This window comes from Eurytemora carolleeae, unplaced genomic scaffold (genome assembly GCF_000591075.1).
Source record: "Eurytemora carolleeae unplaced genomic scaffold, Eaff_2.0 scaffold592, whole genome shotgun sequence".
Lineage (NCBI taxonomy): Eukaryota > Metazoa > Arthropoda > Copepoda > Calanoida > Temoridae > Eurytemora > Eurytemora carolleeae.
This window is the reverse complement of record NW_019397035.1, coordinates 59998-76453: the sequence shown is the minus strand read 5'-3', so window position 1 is coordinate 76453 and position 16456 is coordinate 59998. Positions and strand designations below refer to the sequence as shown.

The 16456-nt window shown below is 32.1% G+C and overlaps 1 protein-coding gene across 1 annotated transcript in view; it reads right to left on the bottom strand.

The window, feature by feature from the left end:
- Positions 1 to 266: 266 nt before the first annotated feature.
- Positions 267 to 16456, bottom strand: part of LOC111711311 (rho guanine nucleotide exchange factor 10-like protein) — a 43542-nt gene continuing 27352 nt past the window's right edge. The window contains exons 8-25 of the mRNA XM_023485644.1: positions 14793 to 14889; positions 13515 to 13648; positions 12854 to 13061; positions 11845 to 11909; positions 11362 to 11434; positions 10845 to 11060; positions 8941 to 9017; positions 8359 to 8458; positions 8042 to 8119; positions 7559 to 7676; positions 7259 to 7361; positions 7044 to 7118; positions 6647 to 6749; positions 6363 to 6446; positions 4801 to 4857; positions 3761 to 3877; positions 2346 to 2781; positions 267 to 2211 (exon numbers count right to left, since the gene is read on the bottom strand). Coding sequence (XP_023341412.1) covers positions 905 to 2211; positions 2346 to 2781; positions 3761 to 3877; positions 4801 to 4857; positions 6363 to 6446; positions 6647 to 6749; positions 7044 to 7118; positions 7259 to 7361; positions 7559 to 7676; positions 8042 to 8119; positions 8359 to 8458; positions 8941 to 9017; positions 10845 to 11060; positions 11362 to 11434; positions 11845 to 11909; positions 12854 to 13061; positions 13515 to 13648; positions 14793 to 14889 — 3448 coding nt within the window. The 3' untranslated portion in view covers positions 267 to 904. The remainder of the gene's footprint in view (positions 2212 to 2345; positions 2782 to 3760; positions 3878 to 4800; positions 4858 to 6362; positions 6447 to 6646; positions 6750 to 7043; positions 7119 to 7258; positions 7362 to 7558; positions 7677 to 8041; positions 8120 to 8358; positions 8459 to 8940; positions 9018 to 10844; positions 11061 to 11361; positions 11435 to 11844; positions 11910 to 12853; positions 13062 to 13514; positions 13649 to 14792; positions 14890 to 16456) is intronic.

Below are 16456 nucleotides of genomic sequence, written 5' to 3'. Positions count from 1 at the left end.
TACGTTTTGAATCGGACATGGAGGGGTTTCAAAAGAAAAATACTCTTTTTTCACTTCTTAAGATTTAAAAAAATATTTGTTGGGCATATCGTTGCTATATTGTGACATAGTTTTTGTCATTTACTCATTTATCAAACTCTTTTTTTACATTATCATTCAATAATAATTCAATTGTTCTTTTTATTTTTATCTCTTTCTTTCAGATTTTTTAATTTTCCTCTTTTACTTTCTTAACTTTCTTTGTTCATAAATAAATTCAGCTAAGACCTAGTTTTAACATTTAGACACCATTTATTCAATTTGAAATTTTGATCACAGAATTAAATTTTAAATTCTTATAAATATACATTTTTCACACATAAATCACCTAAAATCTTCCAAAAATTGACAAATTACAGCAACCGTTCACGTACTGTTCAGCTGTAAACATAAATGATCAATATGTACCGTTAATGTACATGTTTTACCTTTGTTCCTAGTCTAGTAGTGCATTAAAGGATACAATGTTTGCCTTTCAATGGTTGTATAAGGTCACAATTCTTTAGTGGAACAGTTTTTTTTTGACATGGCATGTACATGAAACAGTTCAAATAATACCTGATTTAAAAATTACAAAAATCCAAATTTCAAAAATAAATTTCAATTTTAATATTTTATCACAACAACAAATCACAGCCAGGGATTAGCCTATAAAAGAAAAGCATTTGGACCAATTATATGTATACGTTTATGCAGGGTGTGGATAATTTCATTTTTAATGATGTCTAATGTTAGAAATGGTAAGATAGTATACGCTAATTCAATATAAATCTTAAAATCCACATAGAACGGTACACGACATAAATAGTTCATAAATAAAGATGGCCGCTAGAACAGCAATGTTCGCCATCTTGTTTTGCTGAATTTATATCTTTTGGTCCCAGATGATGAGACTGGCATCATTATTGTTGAATTTGGCCGACTGCGGGCAGGATCGGAAGGTTCGCCAGTTGATATACCCCCGGCCACCCATGAGGGTGGTCAGTGTACGGTTGGACAGCTCAGACTTTGGTTTCGCAGGTTTTCGCATTGATTGCTGACGCAAAAGAGCAGGCTCTGACGCCTTTTGAGAAACAAATGACGCATTTCTGGAAACCGAAGGGGTCAATGCTTTTTCTGAACCGTCTGAGCTTGAATTAGTGTGACTGGATGATCTGGACTCGACCGACCAGGAGGAGAGGTCAAGGGATCGGGGTCGCTGAAGTTTCATCGTCATTCGTCGGTCCAGTGTCGAGACTCTGTATGGGATCGTATTGAGTTCTGGGTCGGATTTATGACAGTTTTGGCGGGATCTGTTTAGCTCCGAGCTCTCACAATCATAGTCCTGGACGTTGAGAAGATCCTCATATAAACCATAGATAGAATCCCCGCAGTCGGAGTGATTGGCGAGAGAAAATCCACGAGGAAGGGTTTTACTCCCTCTTCGCTCTGAATCACTTATCTTTCGTTGAACCGAATCCCTTCTTGATCCAAGACGCGGCGAAGAATACCTTTTGGTGATCCCTGCTCCACGATCCACAGAACTGAGTTTGTGGATACCTATTTTGATTTCAGGCTCCTCTTCTATTGTGTCCTGGCTTGTGGTACTCAAACGATATGATTTCTTGGGTACAGGTAAGTCTTCAGTGATGATAGATTGATTGATTGGAAGAAACATTCTTACCGGCCCGTAGTGGGCATGGTATGATATGTTTGCAGACCCAGATATGGTTGGTATACCTCCAAGACGGGGTAGAGGTATGGTCAGAGCTAATCCAACATTAGTTCCGATCCATAGTAACCCAGTTGATACTGATAGCGAGGTGATGTGCACAAATCTTTTTACTCCATTCTCCCGTCCGGAAAGAACTCTGTCCACGTTCTCCGAGAGGTCAATATTTTGAATATGCGCAAGGGTTTCTGTGTGGTAGAGATTTATTAGAGAACTCTTAGACATGGCAACCCAGAGTCCTACCCCAGCCCGGGCTACATGGGTGATCCTACTGGTTTCAGGGATTTCAGGATGGGAGATGATAAAACTCTTTTCAATCTCCACACTCTCACAATCTACCAGAGTAATTCGTCTCCCTGTAGCTGCGTAGAGAATCCCTGATCCCTGGGACAGGCAGGAGACGGGATCCGATCCAATTAGGAGAACTTGAGGATTGTTGGTGTCCCATAATCCTGTCAAACCTAAACATTATAAAGTTTATCTTTATGTCAATATGCAGAACAATAGCAATGATGAAGAAAATAATAATAATAATAATAATAATAATAATAATAATAATAATAATAATAATAATAATAATAATAATAATCATTACCTCTTCTGTAAATATACAGAGTTCCATCTGCCAACCCAACCCAGATGGTTCCTCCGCCGTGATAATGAAGAACAACTGGCTCCGCCACAAGATAAATCCGCCCCAGCTCCCGCCCCTTCTCCGCCTCAAGTCCAGTATAGATAAGAATGGTTTTATCCGTCCCTGACACCCAAACCTGATCCGTCCTTCGATCCTCACTCGACATGGAGTTCAGTCCTGGAGCTTTCGGCACGAAGATGAGAGAATTGACCAGACAAGGCGGGTTAATAGTTCCCAATTCCTTCAGAACAACCTGCTGGGTCTTAATGGCGGAGTAAATCCGCAAACTGGAACTCGTTCCGTCTGTACAGTTGGTCCAGATGTAGGAAACCGGTTTTAGAGTTCGGGTCGGAGTTTCAACCATCAGGGTGTAGCTTAATCCACAGGTGATTTCGGTCTAAAGAAAATATTATTTTTGATCAAATAAAATTAAGAGGCTATTGATAGATTTAATGCGATTTTAAATAACAATAAAATGAGAAAAGAAACAATATTTGAATACTTTAATATTTTCAGAAGAATAGCTTAATGTGTAACTAGATCTTTAATATGAGGCATAAATGTAGTTAAAATAGCAATTTAATTTTTTATTTGATAAGATAGAAATTGATCTGAGATGATAATTCTTAAATGCATTATAAATTTTCATTTTTCATTTACAGCTTTAAACGGAGCTCATATTTCAGAAAGAGCAGTAAAAGTTGTAAATTCAAACATAAAAGTTAATTTGAAATAAGATGCCAGCCAGTCTTTGTAAAATAACAACAGAATCAAAGCTGTACATGAAAATATCAAAATAACACTCTAGTTGGTTGTATACAATGAGATGATTTATTTTAGATTAAACTTGACGTTTATTAGAACATCGGTGGGTCATATCTTTGGGACTGGATTGAATAAATTCGATGTATTATTTAAATCCTAAATGTTGTTTTCAATCATAACTCCTCTAACTGAACAGTTATTGAGAAGAACAAAAATATTGTGAAAGGTAAACTAATCAATTTGATTATCTTATGCTCGTATCTCGTATCGTATCAAAATTCAAAACTAGAGAAGCTACTAGGTAAATAAGTGGTAGCATTAATGTCGCAGCTAGTTTGAACACCTCATTCTAAGTCTAGTTTGCAGGGAATAGATGATTGTTTACAATATGTGTTATCATTAAACTGGTTCATATTTCTGTTCTAATGTCTTCGCATAATGAATCATGCCCTTCTAGAGGAGATGCATTCCTTTCAATCCACCTTATTTAGAGAAACACTATAAAATTTGTGTTAAATGGTAGATGTCAAAGTCTACCACAGTCAACAAGAATTAGTTTAAACCCATTCCGCATTATTTTGAGAAGCACTGTACACAGAAATTTCTTTTACCTGCTTGTCTGAGATTGAGTGGGAGACGACATTTTTGACGAAGAGTGGTAATCTCGTAACAGGTTGGATAAGGTCATCTTTAGTATTCCAGCTCGGAGAGTTAGATGGGTCAACCGCCTTAATAAAATATATGTTAGCTAAAGCTGGCCAAACGATTACTCCAATTTGGGTGGGCTGACATTTTTCGAGAAAACTTAAGGGTAACAAAGGCTGAACAAATTTGAATAAAAAAAATGTCCACGGGCAACGCCGGGCACTTAAGCAATTGAAATATACATTGATAAATTAATCAATAACAAAATGGAGAATTGATTTCTTCTTATTTGCGTTTAAAATTAATAATAACTAATTACTCTTATCATACTCCTTAACTTTTAGATCTTTCAGCATTCATAGATTAAAATATCAAAGGTTGCCAAGATAAAGGTGAGAACAACTATTTAATGGGGGTGGGAAGTCATAATTTCTTTTATTTACCGAATTGCCGCTTTTTCAATTAACATTTGATATTATTATTGATTTAGAGATTTCTCGCGCAAATAAAATTTTTATAACATTCTTTCAAATATTCTTGGACCATTTCCCTATTTTTGGATCACCCTATCTAAACAAATATTCTTGGACCATTTCCCTATTTTTGGATCACCCTATCTAAACAAATATTCTTGGACCATTTCCCTATTTTTGGATCACCCTATCTAAACAGATATTCTTGGACCATTTCCCTATTTTTGGATCACCCTATATAAACAGATATTCTTGGACCATTTCCCTATTTTTGGATCACCCTATCTAAACAAATGTCCAAGTAATGCGCAGTTGTAAAGAATGTTCGAGAAACTGAACGAATGAGTGTCCAGAGTTTTTCCGTTGAATTTTTATTATTTATTGGTATAAACTGTGGTTTATGTTAAACCTGTGATAAGCCCCCTACAGGGCTGGAATGTGAGGGCCGGGTGTGTCTTTATTAGTACTAAAAATTGACGACAGATGGAGTAAGGCGCGGGCCATAAAGACTCTGTAAAATTTGCAAAACTCACCAATCGTGCCAATCTGAGCTCAACAATCCACTCGTCTTTAACTTTAGGTGTCTGCATCTAAAATAAGATTTGATTAATTTCGTTGTTTCAAGCAACACAATGCTGGTTTCATGTTAATCTATATATATATAAAGTAGCAATCTCTGTTTGGATGTACGATCATAACTTATGAACCCCTGGATAACGTTGCCTACAGTTTTAATTGAGTAACTCAGAATAACCAAGGGAATGTTCTTAGCTTGGTTTGAGATTTTAAGTTGGGTGGGAAAAATAGCTAAAATCGTGATTTACGACCAAGTGCGGGTAAACGGCGGGAGTAACTATGAGTAATCTTGTCAACGATGGATTCCCAGGCTAGTTATATCATAAAGCAATTGTTCTAACTTTTTGAAGTTATTTCTCCTTTTTCTTAAAAAGACAGAGAGATGAAAACCAATGGTGGAAACCTATGAACTCCTGTAAACTACTTTGTGGTGGAATTTCATGCAGATTATACCGGAATTCTTCCTCTCTTTCCCGACATACATGGATTCCGACTGCTGTAAAAAGTTGCACCAATTTTCAAGACAGGTTTTACTTTGTGGTGTCACAATGCCTTGATCATCACTTATTTACATATATTTTTCGTCGATCTAGACATTAATATTCTAGCTCAATATATAGCTTTAGTTTTTAAAGAAAAGTGGCAAAATTTATTTTGCATGATATCTTGCAACCTTTAAATCGTATTTTATTTTTTTATTTATTTACTCCAACATATCCTCCCCTCGCATAAACCATAACCCTCCAATGATGTCTTCCATTTTCAGCTAAGAATCTAAACAATCTTGATCTAAACGTACCCCCTACCAACCAAGCTAAATCAACCCTTCCCCCACCTAGGCAAATACAAGCAACCCTGGCAAGAGGAAAGTGAGGAATGAACATGTTTTTACGATTGTAAATATATCCTTAGCCCTCAAGTCCGCAAAGATATAGATAGTTGGTTTTCACTTTTTAAAGAGACTGTTCGTAAAAATGATCAGGATTATTACGAATTAATCTATTAAATTATATTTCTTTCCCATGTTTCCGTAAAGAAAAAATTACTTGAAACCGTTATTAGAAAAACTCAATCATCATTAAATCTAATTTCATATTTCCCAAACACTCCCTTTAAGACGGAAATGTAAGATTTCACGTGTCTATTTTGGTGCACTTTAACATATTCATCTTACCTACAGAAGAAATACGTGGAAAAGTGAACTTGGTTAATTAAAAAAGTTACAAAAGTTTAAAAAATCACGTTTTACTGGATAGGAGGGATTATAATTCAAGATTATACAGGAGGAGAGAGAAGATTGAACATTTGCATGTCGCATCTTTCATTAAATAAGAAGTTTTAAAAGTTTTAAAAACCACGTTTTAAATGGATTTTTCAAGGTCGTGTCTTTTAAAGCTTGGGATAAACCTACATAAGGGGTGATGGTTTTAGTTCAAATCTTTTAAAGCTTGGGATAAACCTACCTGAAGGGTGATGGTTTTAAGTCAAAACTTTTAAAGCTTGGGATAAATAAACCTACCTGAAGGGTGATGGTTTCAGGTCTATCCTTTTTCCTAATTGCCAAATGAAGACAACATTTGTCCAAATAGCTCATTTCTTCGTCCTAAGAGAAAAACAAATAAATTATATAATTGGGCATTTTTTTAAAATGTGGTTTTAAGCTTAAAAAGACTACCAGTTAAACAAAGGAAAAATTAATAGAAAAAAAATCTTTCATATCAAAGGATATGCATATAAATGCATTTCTGAAATTACATAGGGTAATATATTGTTTGATTTAAAAGAAAACAGTAGATACTCTACCTTTTGTCTTATAGATGTTTGAATTTGATTTAACAGATCTCCAGCTATTCCACTTGTCATTTTTGGATAGGATCCCTTCATGGTGTCCAACATAGTACTTATTCTAAAGAAAAATAGATTTAATAATTATCATCATCTTTGTAAATATCATCCATGAAACGATTAACATAAATACCATCTTAAGAACTGGTTGTAAATATCTTCAATTACTTGGAGTAATGAACTCTGTAATTAGAACGCAATAAAATATCAAATATAAAAACAATTAAGTTTTATCCACTAAATTAAACTCTAAATTGACCATTTGAAGCTTTATTCCATCATATATGTTCAACGTCATGACTCATGAAATAAAATTTTCAAGTCGCCATTATAAAAATGCGCCAACTTATTTTACCTGGACATGACGTCATAATCATACATAAGATCCGCCATTTCAGCTGCTAACTTCTCGGCTTCTCCACTCTCATTTCTGCAAGTTAAAAACATTTGAAAAAAAAATAAATGTTTACATAATTTAAATTAAACCTATAAACATAATCATACGATGTAGTTTTACATAAAGTGGAATTTAAAGTGATGTGAGCAAATACAAATGTTGAAATTACTCACCCATTAAACATGGTGACTGGATTAGCTGTTCGTCCAAGTGATGATCGTTTCGCGGCAACCGATCCCCCAGCGGTCAATCGTGCCAGTGTTCCTTGCGCTGGTCCTAAAACAATTTAATTTTGATATTTGAAAAAAATAAATGTTATTTTAATTTTCGTGGCGTTCTTGTGTATGTGATTTAAAAAAGAACATCTTTTGGATCAATCCTATCCTAGTTTTCTGAATCCACTTTTGAAAATTACAACCTCTCTTTATGGAACTTTTCCCGATTAATTTAGGTTATGATAGATAGATATTTACCGTCAACTATTTCGATGTCATTGTAGGCTACAGACCACTTGAGGTTCATTCTTTCTTGGGATCCAGGACTTATAAACTCCACCTCACTTGGTCTTCCAGATACAGATACACAAACAACCTGCACACGTTCATCTTAGTCATATTAGTTTTTATTTTATTTATCTGGGACTGTGGAGTGTAGACGTAATTTCAAGTAGACAATTATTTTTACAGCGGCATGTCTGATTCACAACCTTTAAAACTTAATATGATCAAGAGTGAATTTACTCTAAAACCTACATTTAAACCATCGTCATCTCATTGTTAGAGCAGTCTTTAACTTCAGGTTGCACAGATTAGAATTATAAGTTTGCAAAGAGTGTTTAGTTCCTTTTTCTCAAGTTTAGGCGTTAAATCAAACAAATTCACAAAGTCATACCAATAACTCCAAATAAAATTTAACTTTTTTTGAAGTGATTCAATGTTACATAATACGCAGCTTACCGAATCATTTAGAAGAAGAAGTTTTCTCTGTTTAACCCTGCAGATTTGCCCATGATGGTTAAACTCTAGTAGACGTACCTAGACAATTATTCAAATAAAAAATATAACAAAACTTCTTTTAATTACGGTTTCTTCGTGCATAATTCAAAAGTTTTGCCCTTTATTATTCCAACTGGAGACTTCAATTTCTGGATTAAATTTAGATTGAGACCGTACTGGATATTTTGACATAGAATTATGAAAAACACCAGAAATGTCTCTTGTATAACGTAAGCAGAATTTTTTTTAGAAAATTTCAAATTTATATAGTTCCTTACTTCATCTCCTCTTATTAGAACCCTTTCCACCTCACTCCGCCCTAGTTTACTGCCAATACTGCGCATATTTGTTTTAAATGCTGCGCTCTGTTCTGAGATCCTAAAAATTACGCAATGTCATTTTTCTCAATTAGAATTTACTAGTTTCCCTCTTGTTTTAAATTCTTGAGAGTTTCACTTAAACCTTCGACAATTTTAAAAACATTTATTAAATAAATACGAGAATTCATAGAAATACCTTTTACAGCTAAATTACCTTAAATTTTAATGTAAATACCATAATATATGACAAACCTTTAATATTCAAGACCAGGGTGTTTTTGAAAAAGTGTATTTTTTCATTTCGTTAAATGCATCAAAAAAAATTGAAAATCGGCCAGTACTTTTTTAAAACTAAACATTTGCAAAACTAATAATTTGCAATAATAATGGATAATGCTACAAAAAGAGGAAAGAACGCAGTCCTTTCTTGGTGGATTTCTATCTATCTCTTTGCGAAATAATAACATACACTTTTTAGAAAACACATTGAAAATACGATTTTTCAAAAAACAAAATAAAAATATTTTATTGATTTTTTACCTTTTTCGTTCATTAAGCATCCCAGTTAAGCACTCGAGGGTAGTTAAAGCTTGTTGTATACCCATCCTAAATATCATTTTTCATTTACATTTAACATTTAATTCTAGTATACCCATCCTAAATATCATTTTTCATTTGCATTTATCATTTTATTCTAGTATACTCATCCTAATTATCATTTTTCATTTACATTTAATTCTAGTGTACTCATCCTAAATATAATTTTTAATTTAAACGTATCATTTAATTCTTACAGTATACCCATCCTAATTATCATTAATTATTTTTTATCATTATTATTATTATAATCATTATTATTAAATAATTATTCTAAACAGTATTATTATTATTTTTTAAAAAGATTTCTTGCATCAAACTCAAATTTTTAATCCATCTTTATATATTTTTAAATCAAATCAAATCCTTTGATATTTCAAAGTAGACCATTTGACCTATGAAATTTCATAGTTTTTAATATCATAGGTCTACCACATTGGGTTGCAAAGATTTTAGGATTACAAAATCAGAATTTATGACAAGAATTCAGTTACCCTTTTATTATAATGTTCATTTTTCATTTTAATTTGAAATTATCATAAAAGTTCCTTTATTAATTAAAAAAAATAATAAATTGTGAAAATGATCCAAACAATATGATTTACTTGTTATTTTTTATCATTTCTACAAAATAAGTAAAAATAATTAAAAAAAAACGAAAAGAAAAAAGCATAAGACCGTTTGTTACAACTTAATATAAAAAATAGAAGGAGGAGGGGAATGAGAAGAAAAGGGGGGGGTTGCTTTGATCCTTGAATATCAATTTCAATTGGAATGAATTGGATCTCAGGATATGGTGTCCTTCAGTTCTATTCTAGCTTACTCTAGTTTATTCCAATTTATTCTAGCTTATTCTAGCTTATTCTAGTTTAATCTAGTTTATTCTAGTTTATTCTAGTTTTTTCTAGTTTATTCTAGTTTAATCTAGTTTATTCTAGTTTATTCTATCTTTATCTAGTATATTCTAGTTGATTCTAGTTTATTCTAGTTTATTCTAGTTTATTCTAGTTTATTCTAGATTATTCTAGCTTATTCTAGTTGATTCTAGTTTATTCCCGTTTATTTTAGTTTATTCTAGCTTATTCTAGCTTATTCTAGCTTATTCTAGCTTATTCTAGCTTATTCTAGCTTATTCTAGTTTATTCTAGTTTATTCTAGTTTATTCTAGTTTATTCTAGTTTTCTCTAGTCTATTCTGGTTTATTTTAGTTTATTCTAGTTTATTCTAGCTTAATCTAGCTTGTTCTAATTTATTCTAGCTTATTCTAGCTTATTCTAGTTTATTCTAGTTTATTCTAGTTTATTCTAGTTTATTCTAGTTTATTCTAGTTTGCTCTAGTTTGCTCCAGTTTGTTCTAGATTTTTTGCTAGCTTATTCTAGCTTATTCTAGTTTATTCTAGTCTATTTTAGTCTATTTTAGTCTATTTTAGTCTATTCTAGTCTATTCTAGTCTATTCTAGTCTATTATAGTCTATTATAGTCTATTCTAGTCTAGTTTATTTTAGTCTCTTCTGTATAGAATATACTCTTTCTCTATTTTAGCCTAATACAATTCAATAATGTTTTAGTATTTTAAAATATTCTTAGTAATCCTTTTCTTCTTCAAAGTTTATTTTAGTTTAACTGGTTTAGTCTCGAATTCTTTACAGGTAGTATCCAGTATTTTGATTCTATTATTATTAAATTTGTCCAAATAATAAGTGTTATTCATAATTATTCGCCGAAATTATCCATTAAACAAATTAGTTGCTTTTTAAACATTTTTCTGTAATTAATCTAAACATTGAATATTTTATTTTCCTTCAGTAGCAATTTTTTAAAGAAAAAAGTTTTAACATACCTAGTTAAAAATTTAGTTGTAAAACAAAACTATAAAATGGCGCTAACCTATCAGCACTCTGCAGCTGTTTCACTTTAAGAAAATCCGCGAAAGCAGATTTTCTCTTTGACTCTGCCTTGGCCACCTCCATAGCAGAGTTGAAGTTGTTGATATAATCTGCATAGGTCTCCAATACACGTCGACTTGAGAAATTGGAAACAAAAACTTCCCCGATCATTTCATTCTAGAATATACAGTCGTTTAAAAATCTATGTATCCATGTATCTCTATATCTATCTGTGTATCTGTATCTAGCTCAGTATCTATCTCTGTATCTGTCTCTGTATCTATCTGTGCATTTGTGTATCTGTATATATCTCAGTATCTATCTCTGTATCTTTCTCTGTATGTGTCTCTGTATCTATCTCTGTATCTATCTGTGCATCTGTGTATCTGTGTATCTGTATATATCTCAGTATCTATCTGTGCATCTGTGTATCTGTATATATCTCAGTATCTATCTCTGAATCTATCTATCTATTTACCTGTTCCCAGTTTTGAAGGGCAGATCTGAGGCTCTCTTTAAAGTAAAGATGGCAAGCCAGTATTTCAGGAATCCTGTAAATAATATAATAATGCTGTTTTTTTATGAATTATGTAAATTAAAAATCATCATATATATATATATCATTTAAAGCCAATATAATGTCTGAAAAATCATAAACCAAGGAATTAAAGGAACCAAGAACGTAGTTTCAGGTGACCCTTTATTGAGTCACTTGGAGGATACCTTGAAAACAGTCCCTTTTATATAAAGAATTTGAGTCTTTGCAACAAACTTATTTTTTTAAGCTTTGAAACCTGGCGGTGAAATAATTCAACCTGATATAACAGAATTCATAGACATTGTCTTGCAAAGTTGCTTAAATTAGAAAATCAGAGTTTGTGGCAAATACTCAATTCCTCTTCGACTCCTTAACAAAACAATTTTAAGAAAAAAAATAAAATGTTAATAAAATGTTTGTCACCTGAAAAACAATGTTTCAATCTTTGTTTCACTAAGAATGGGTGGGGAGGCAGATTCCAGATATACCTAATTAATTTAGATTGTAAATCACCTTTGTCTTATAATCATATTTGGTTATTTTCAAAACCATTGTCACCCCCCCCCCCCCATAGATAAAGATAGATTGCGCATAAGACGACATCTTTCATATTGAAAGATATTCCTATTATATAGATTAACTAGGTCGGTTGTGAACATTAGCTGTTCTTATGTCATTGAATACTTGAGTACATGAGTTCTGTAGACAGAAATTTAAGTTAGTTCAGTCCTTCTCATGTCCTTCTTCAGTTCTCCTCAATATTATATATTGCTCAGTGAAATAAAATTCACAACTGAGTGGTTTAATAATTATGAAATCCATTAAAACACAAAACCACCCCGCTTATCATTGAAGTACACTTTGACCCCTAGAAGAATGATTTCGCGGACTGTACAATTTTTGGTAATTTTGCGTACATAAGCTATCTATGTTTATTTATTCATCTATGCCCCCCCCCCCCCACCATCAAGTTTGACAGTATTTGGGCCCCCAGTCTAGCCAAAAGTAGCATTTGGAACTTAACAAGAACTTTTTATCAATTAAATAATAAGAAACTAGCTTAGAACCTAAATAGATAATCATTTAGCTTGGCTCTTGAGGCACTGGATTGTTCAAAATTATTTAAAATGATTTTTGAAGTAAGAGAAATAAAAAATCGGACACCAATTCCTTCTTATTGATACTTTTCATCTATATACATAAAGTAGTAATCTCCGTTTGTTTGTTTTTATTTCCGATCATAACTTAGAAACCCCTGGACTGATTTGGCTAATATTTTGGGTGAATAACTCGTTAGAACGAAGAGAATGTTCTAAGTTTGGTTTAAATGTCTAATTTAAATAATTTAGAGACAGTTTTAAATTCTAGACAAAGCTGGGTTTCAATACTAGTTCTTGATATGGCGGGGAAAATATTTGAAGAAAATATCTACCTTGTACTCTACCGCCAGCTTGGTGAGGGAGGCAATGTAGCTGTTCTCCGACTCCACGAGGGAGTTGATGATACATCTTCTCTTTACTCCCCGGCTCTTGAAGTGAAGGGGGAGAGGGAGGGAGGGGAGGGTCTCCTCTAGTGAAGGGAGGGGTTGAGGGGTGTCAAGGGAGCTGTGGGAAAGATGCAACTCCTCCTCCTCTGTAAGTCTAAAAATAAAATAATTTTTTAAACTTTAATCTTTTGGTTATAGAATTACTCTCCTCAAACACTCAAATAGACTAAAACTTCGCAACCTGAAGTCGTAGATCCTTGATTTTTCAATGTTATATCTGAGTTTGATTCATAAAAGATTTCCTTCCATTATCAAGTTGCAGAGATTAAGAAATTGGAAAACTGGAGTTTGTTAAGAGTAATTTGAAGTAACCCTCATTACAGTGATGGCAATAGTCTATTCACAACGGTACCCTTAAAAGCTTTGTCAGATCAAGTATGAATTGGATATCGATGTTTATAATTTGGACATCTGATTAATTTTAATTTTTAATTTTAATTTTTAATTTTAATCTCTACAAAAGTGATTCGCCAAGGGTGGGGAAGAGCGGCAAAAGAACTAGGAAAGTGTGTCCTGAACCCCAATATCTATCTATCTAACTGTCTACCTGGGCATCTGTGAATCTGTTCTATCTAGGCTGGTGGGTCCGATTGACCGGCGCAGAGAGAACAGCCGGGATAGTTTAGATTCTGCCAGAACCTTCGATTCAGATATCTCAGAGGGGGAAGAATCACGGCTTAACTGAAAGTACAAAGTTTTTAAAGGGAGTGTCTGGCTAGACATAGTAGTTGAGCTAAGAGAGTGCAGTATTGTAAATACATTTGAGACCTATATAAGACAACTGCACGGTGTATAATTGCTAATTAAGAACGCAATCATCCTCAATACTGCACTTTCAGCTCAACTACAGTTAAACCCTAAATAAGCCATACACCGAAGGAATCAATCAAATGTCGTATTCTTCACTTTCGGATAATGGAATGTTGCAGATATTTAGTTTTCTAATTAAATGATAATATGGAACTCTTTAAAATTGTTCCCGCATATTCATGGCTATTTATTTTCGCAAATACTGAGATTTACGTAATATAGTATAAAACACATTGAAAAATTGCCAAGACGAAATTTGATAAATTCTTTCGATGTATCTCATTTGGGGTTTAACTGTACCATGTCTAGCAAATTTAAATTCAGTTTTTTATGATCTCACTTTGTTCGTAGGATTTAATAAAAATAAGTACTAAATGCTTATTTAACTCCATGAATATGATGCTTGAACAAAAAGCACTTGATGTCAGTTTCTCTGAACTATAAATACAGTAATTTGACAATTTCCGACGGCTCCACTTATTAAATTTTCAAATTTCAATTAATAAAATTTTAATATCAAAACGTATATTAATTCTGAAAACTGCGATGTCATACATTTATTTAAAGCTCTAAATTCTTTAGATTTGTATAAATCTGTTCTTAAATTTAAGCCCTTGGCCTCGAAATTTAATGGAGTCTAAAAGTCCGAAGGGAGGAAGTGACCTCATCAGAATAATGAGGCTTTGCAATCTTTCAATACAAAAATAGAATTCTAGAATAAGGTCTTTTATTTTCTATTCTTTAAACAAAGAATTAGCATGTTTACTTTTCAGGCGAAAATATGTAAAAGGATTTTACCAAACGTTCTTTTAAAACAAAAAAAGGAAAGAGCTCCGGCTCTCTTCTTTTTCTTTTTTAACAAGCACTCTTATTGTTGACATATTAAGGCCCTCCCCTTACAGTCCTTTACATGGTTTAAGATCAATAGATGAACAATAGAATAAATTATGCATTTAAAAAATAAATAAATGGAAGTGATAAATTTACATTTGGAGAAATGATTAAAACAACCAACCTTAATATCTCTCTCCGAAGATCGTCTGATCCAGCTTGCTTTAGTATGGAAGCGATCCCTGAGCGATCTTGTAAATCCCAGTCCGACATAGTCCTCCCTAGATAAGTAGATAGTTAGATGGTTAGGAGGGTAGGTAGGTAGGTAGGTAGGTAGGTAGGTAGGTAGGTAGGTAGGTATACGTAGATATGTATATAATTATTTGGGAAGTTAGGTTAATCTGTGTGTGGGTTGTCATAAAAAAGATAAAGAAAACGATTATATAATTCAAGTTAATAACGCATTGAAAAGTTCTTTTTGAATATTTCAATAATATTATACTTGAATAAACATATCGTAAATATTTTATATTCTGTAATTTAATACTTTGAATAAAAATATTGATTTATCATGAACTGTTATCAATTAATTTTATTTTAAGAAAATTTAAATCCTTTTACAAAATAAGGCTTTACTGGCATTTATTGAAGCCGTATAGTTCTTCACTTTCCAATATTGAAATAACATAAGTTTAAAATTTTATAAACATTTTTCAAATCAAAGTGAATTTGAGGCTAAAGAGGGGGGGGGGGCATAGGAAGACTGAACACTTAATCTGTTCTTAAAGATTTATAAAAAGAATAAAATTTATATAAAAAGGTTCCAAAATCAGGGAATTAGTAATGTTAAAAACAAAAATACTGATGAGGGGGCACGCTTATCATAGCAAATTATGACACAATTAAACATATTTTTTTCAGTTTTTTTGTTCTTTTTGTCATCAAATGCGTTTCAAATAAAAAACTTTAATTAGACAACACTCCCGTCAGTTTCAAGATCTTTAAGAGTTGAGTTGCCACAAACTCAAAATTTCGCATCCTTATATCTTTGCAATAAGAACGCGGAAAACTTTAGTAACTTAATCTATCACAATTTACATTTTGAAATATTAGAATCTACGATATCGGGTCGCGAAGATAAGAGATTAGAAAATCACAGTTTGTGGCAAATAATCAATTCCTTTTAGATCAAACCCATCTTAAAGTTAAATTTCATCAGAAATTAAAATGTTTCAATAGGTAAAAATTTCTTACGAATTTCAGAAGGAAAAAAATATCACTGCTTAATACTAGAATAAAAACGGATAAGCAAAATTAGTAAAAATGTGCCGATTGCAAATCCTAGAACAATCAGCTTAACTCTGATGTCACGCAAGCAAAGTTCAAATCTTAAATCAATATGTGGTTCTACCTGAACACTAAAATAAATGCACTATCCATCATTTTCTTTTAATGTTTAGTTTCTCTTGATTTAACACATTTTTTAAATATCTGTATATTAAGTTTCTTATTATTAATTTCTTCATTGAAAAATGTTTAAGTTCTTTTTATTTCAATATAATTAATGTAGAAGTTAAGTTTTATTATGAATAATATAATTATTATCTTCTGAATTATTAATATTTTATTACAACTTTTTTTTCTAATAATAATAAATGGAATCTATTATAAACATATGAAAATGACATCATCTTTATGATTTTATTTTAAAAATGCTTTCTAATAATTTAAATTTTTAATGTATTTTGAAAAAGTGTAACAAAAATTGTTACTATTATTTCTTAAAATCCGCATAAGATCGTTTTATGAATATTATTAGGCCCATTTTTATTGTTATTTTTTTTTAAT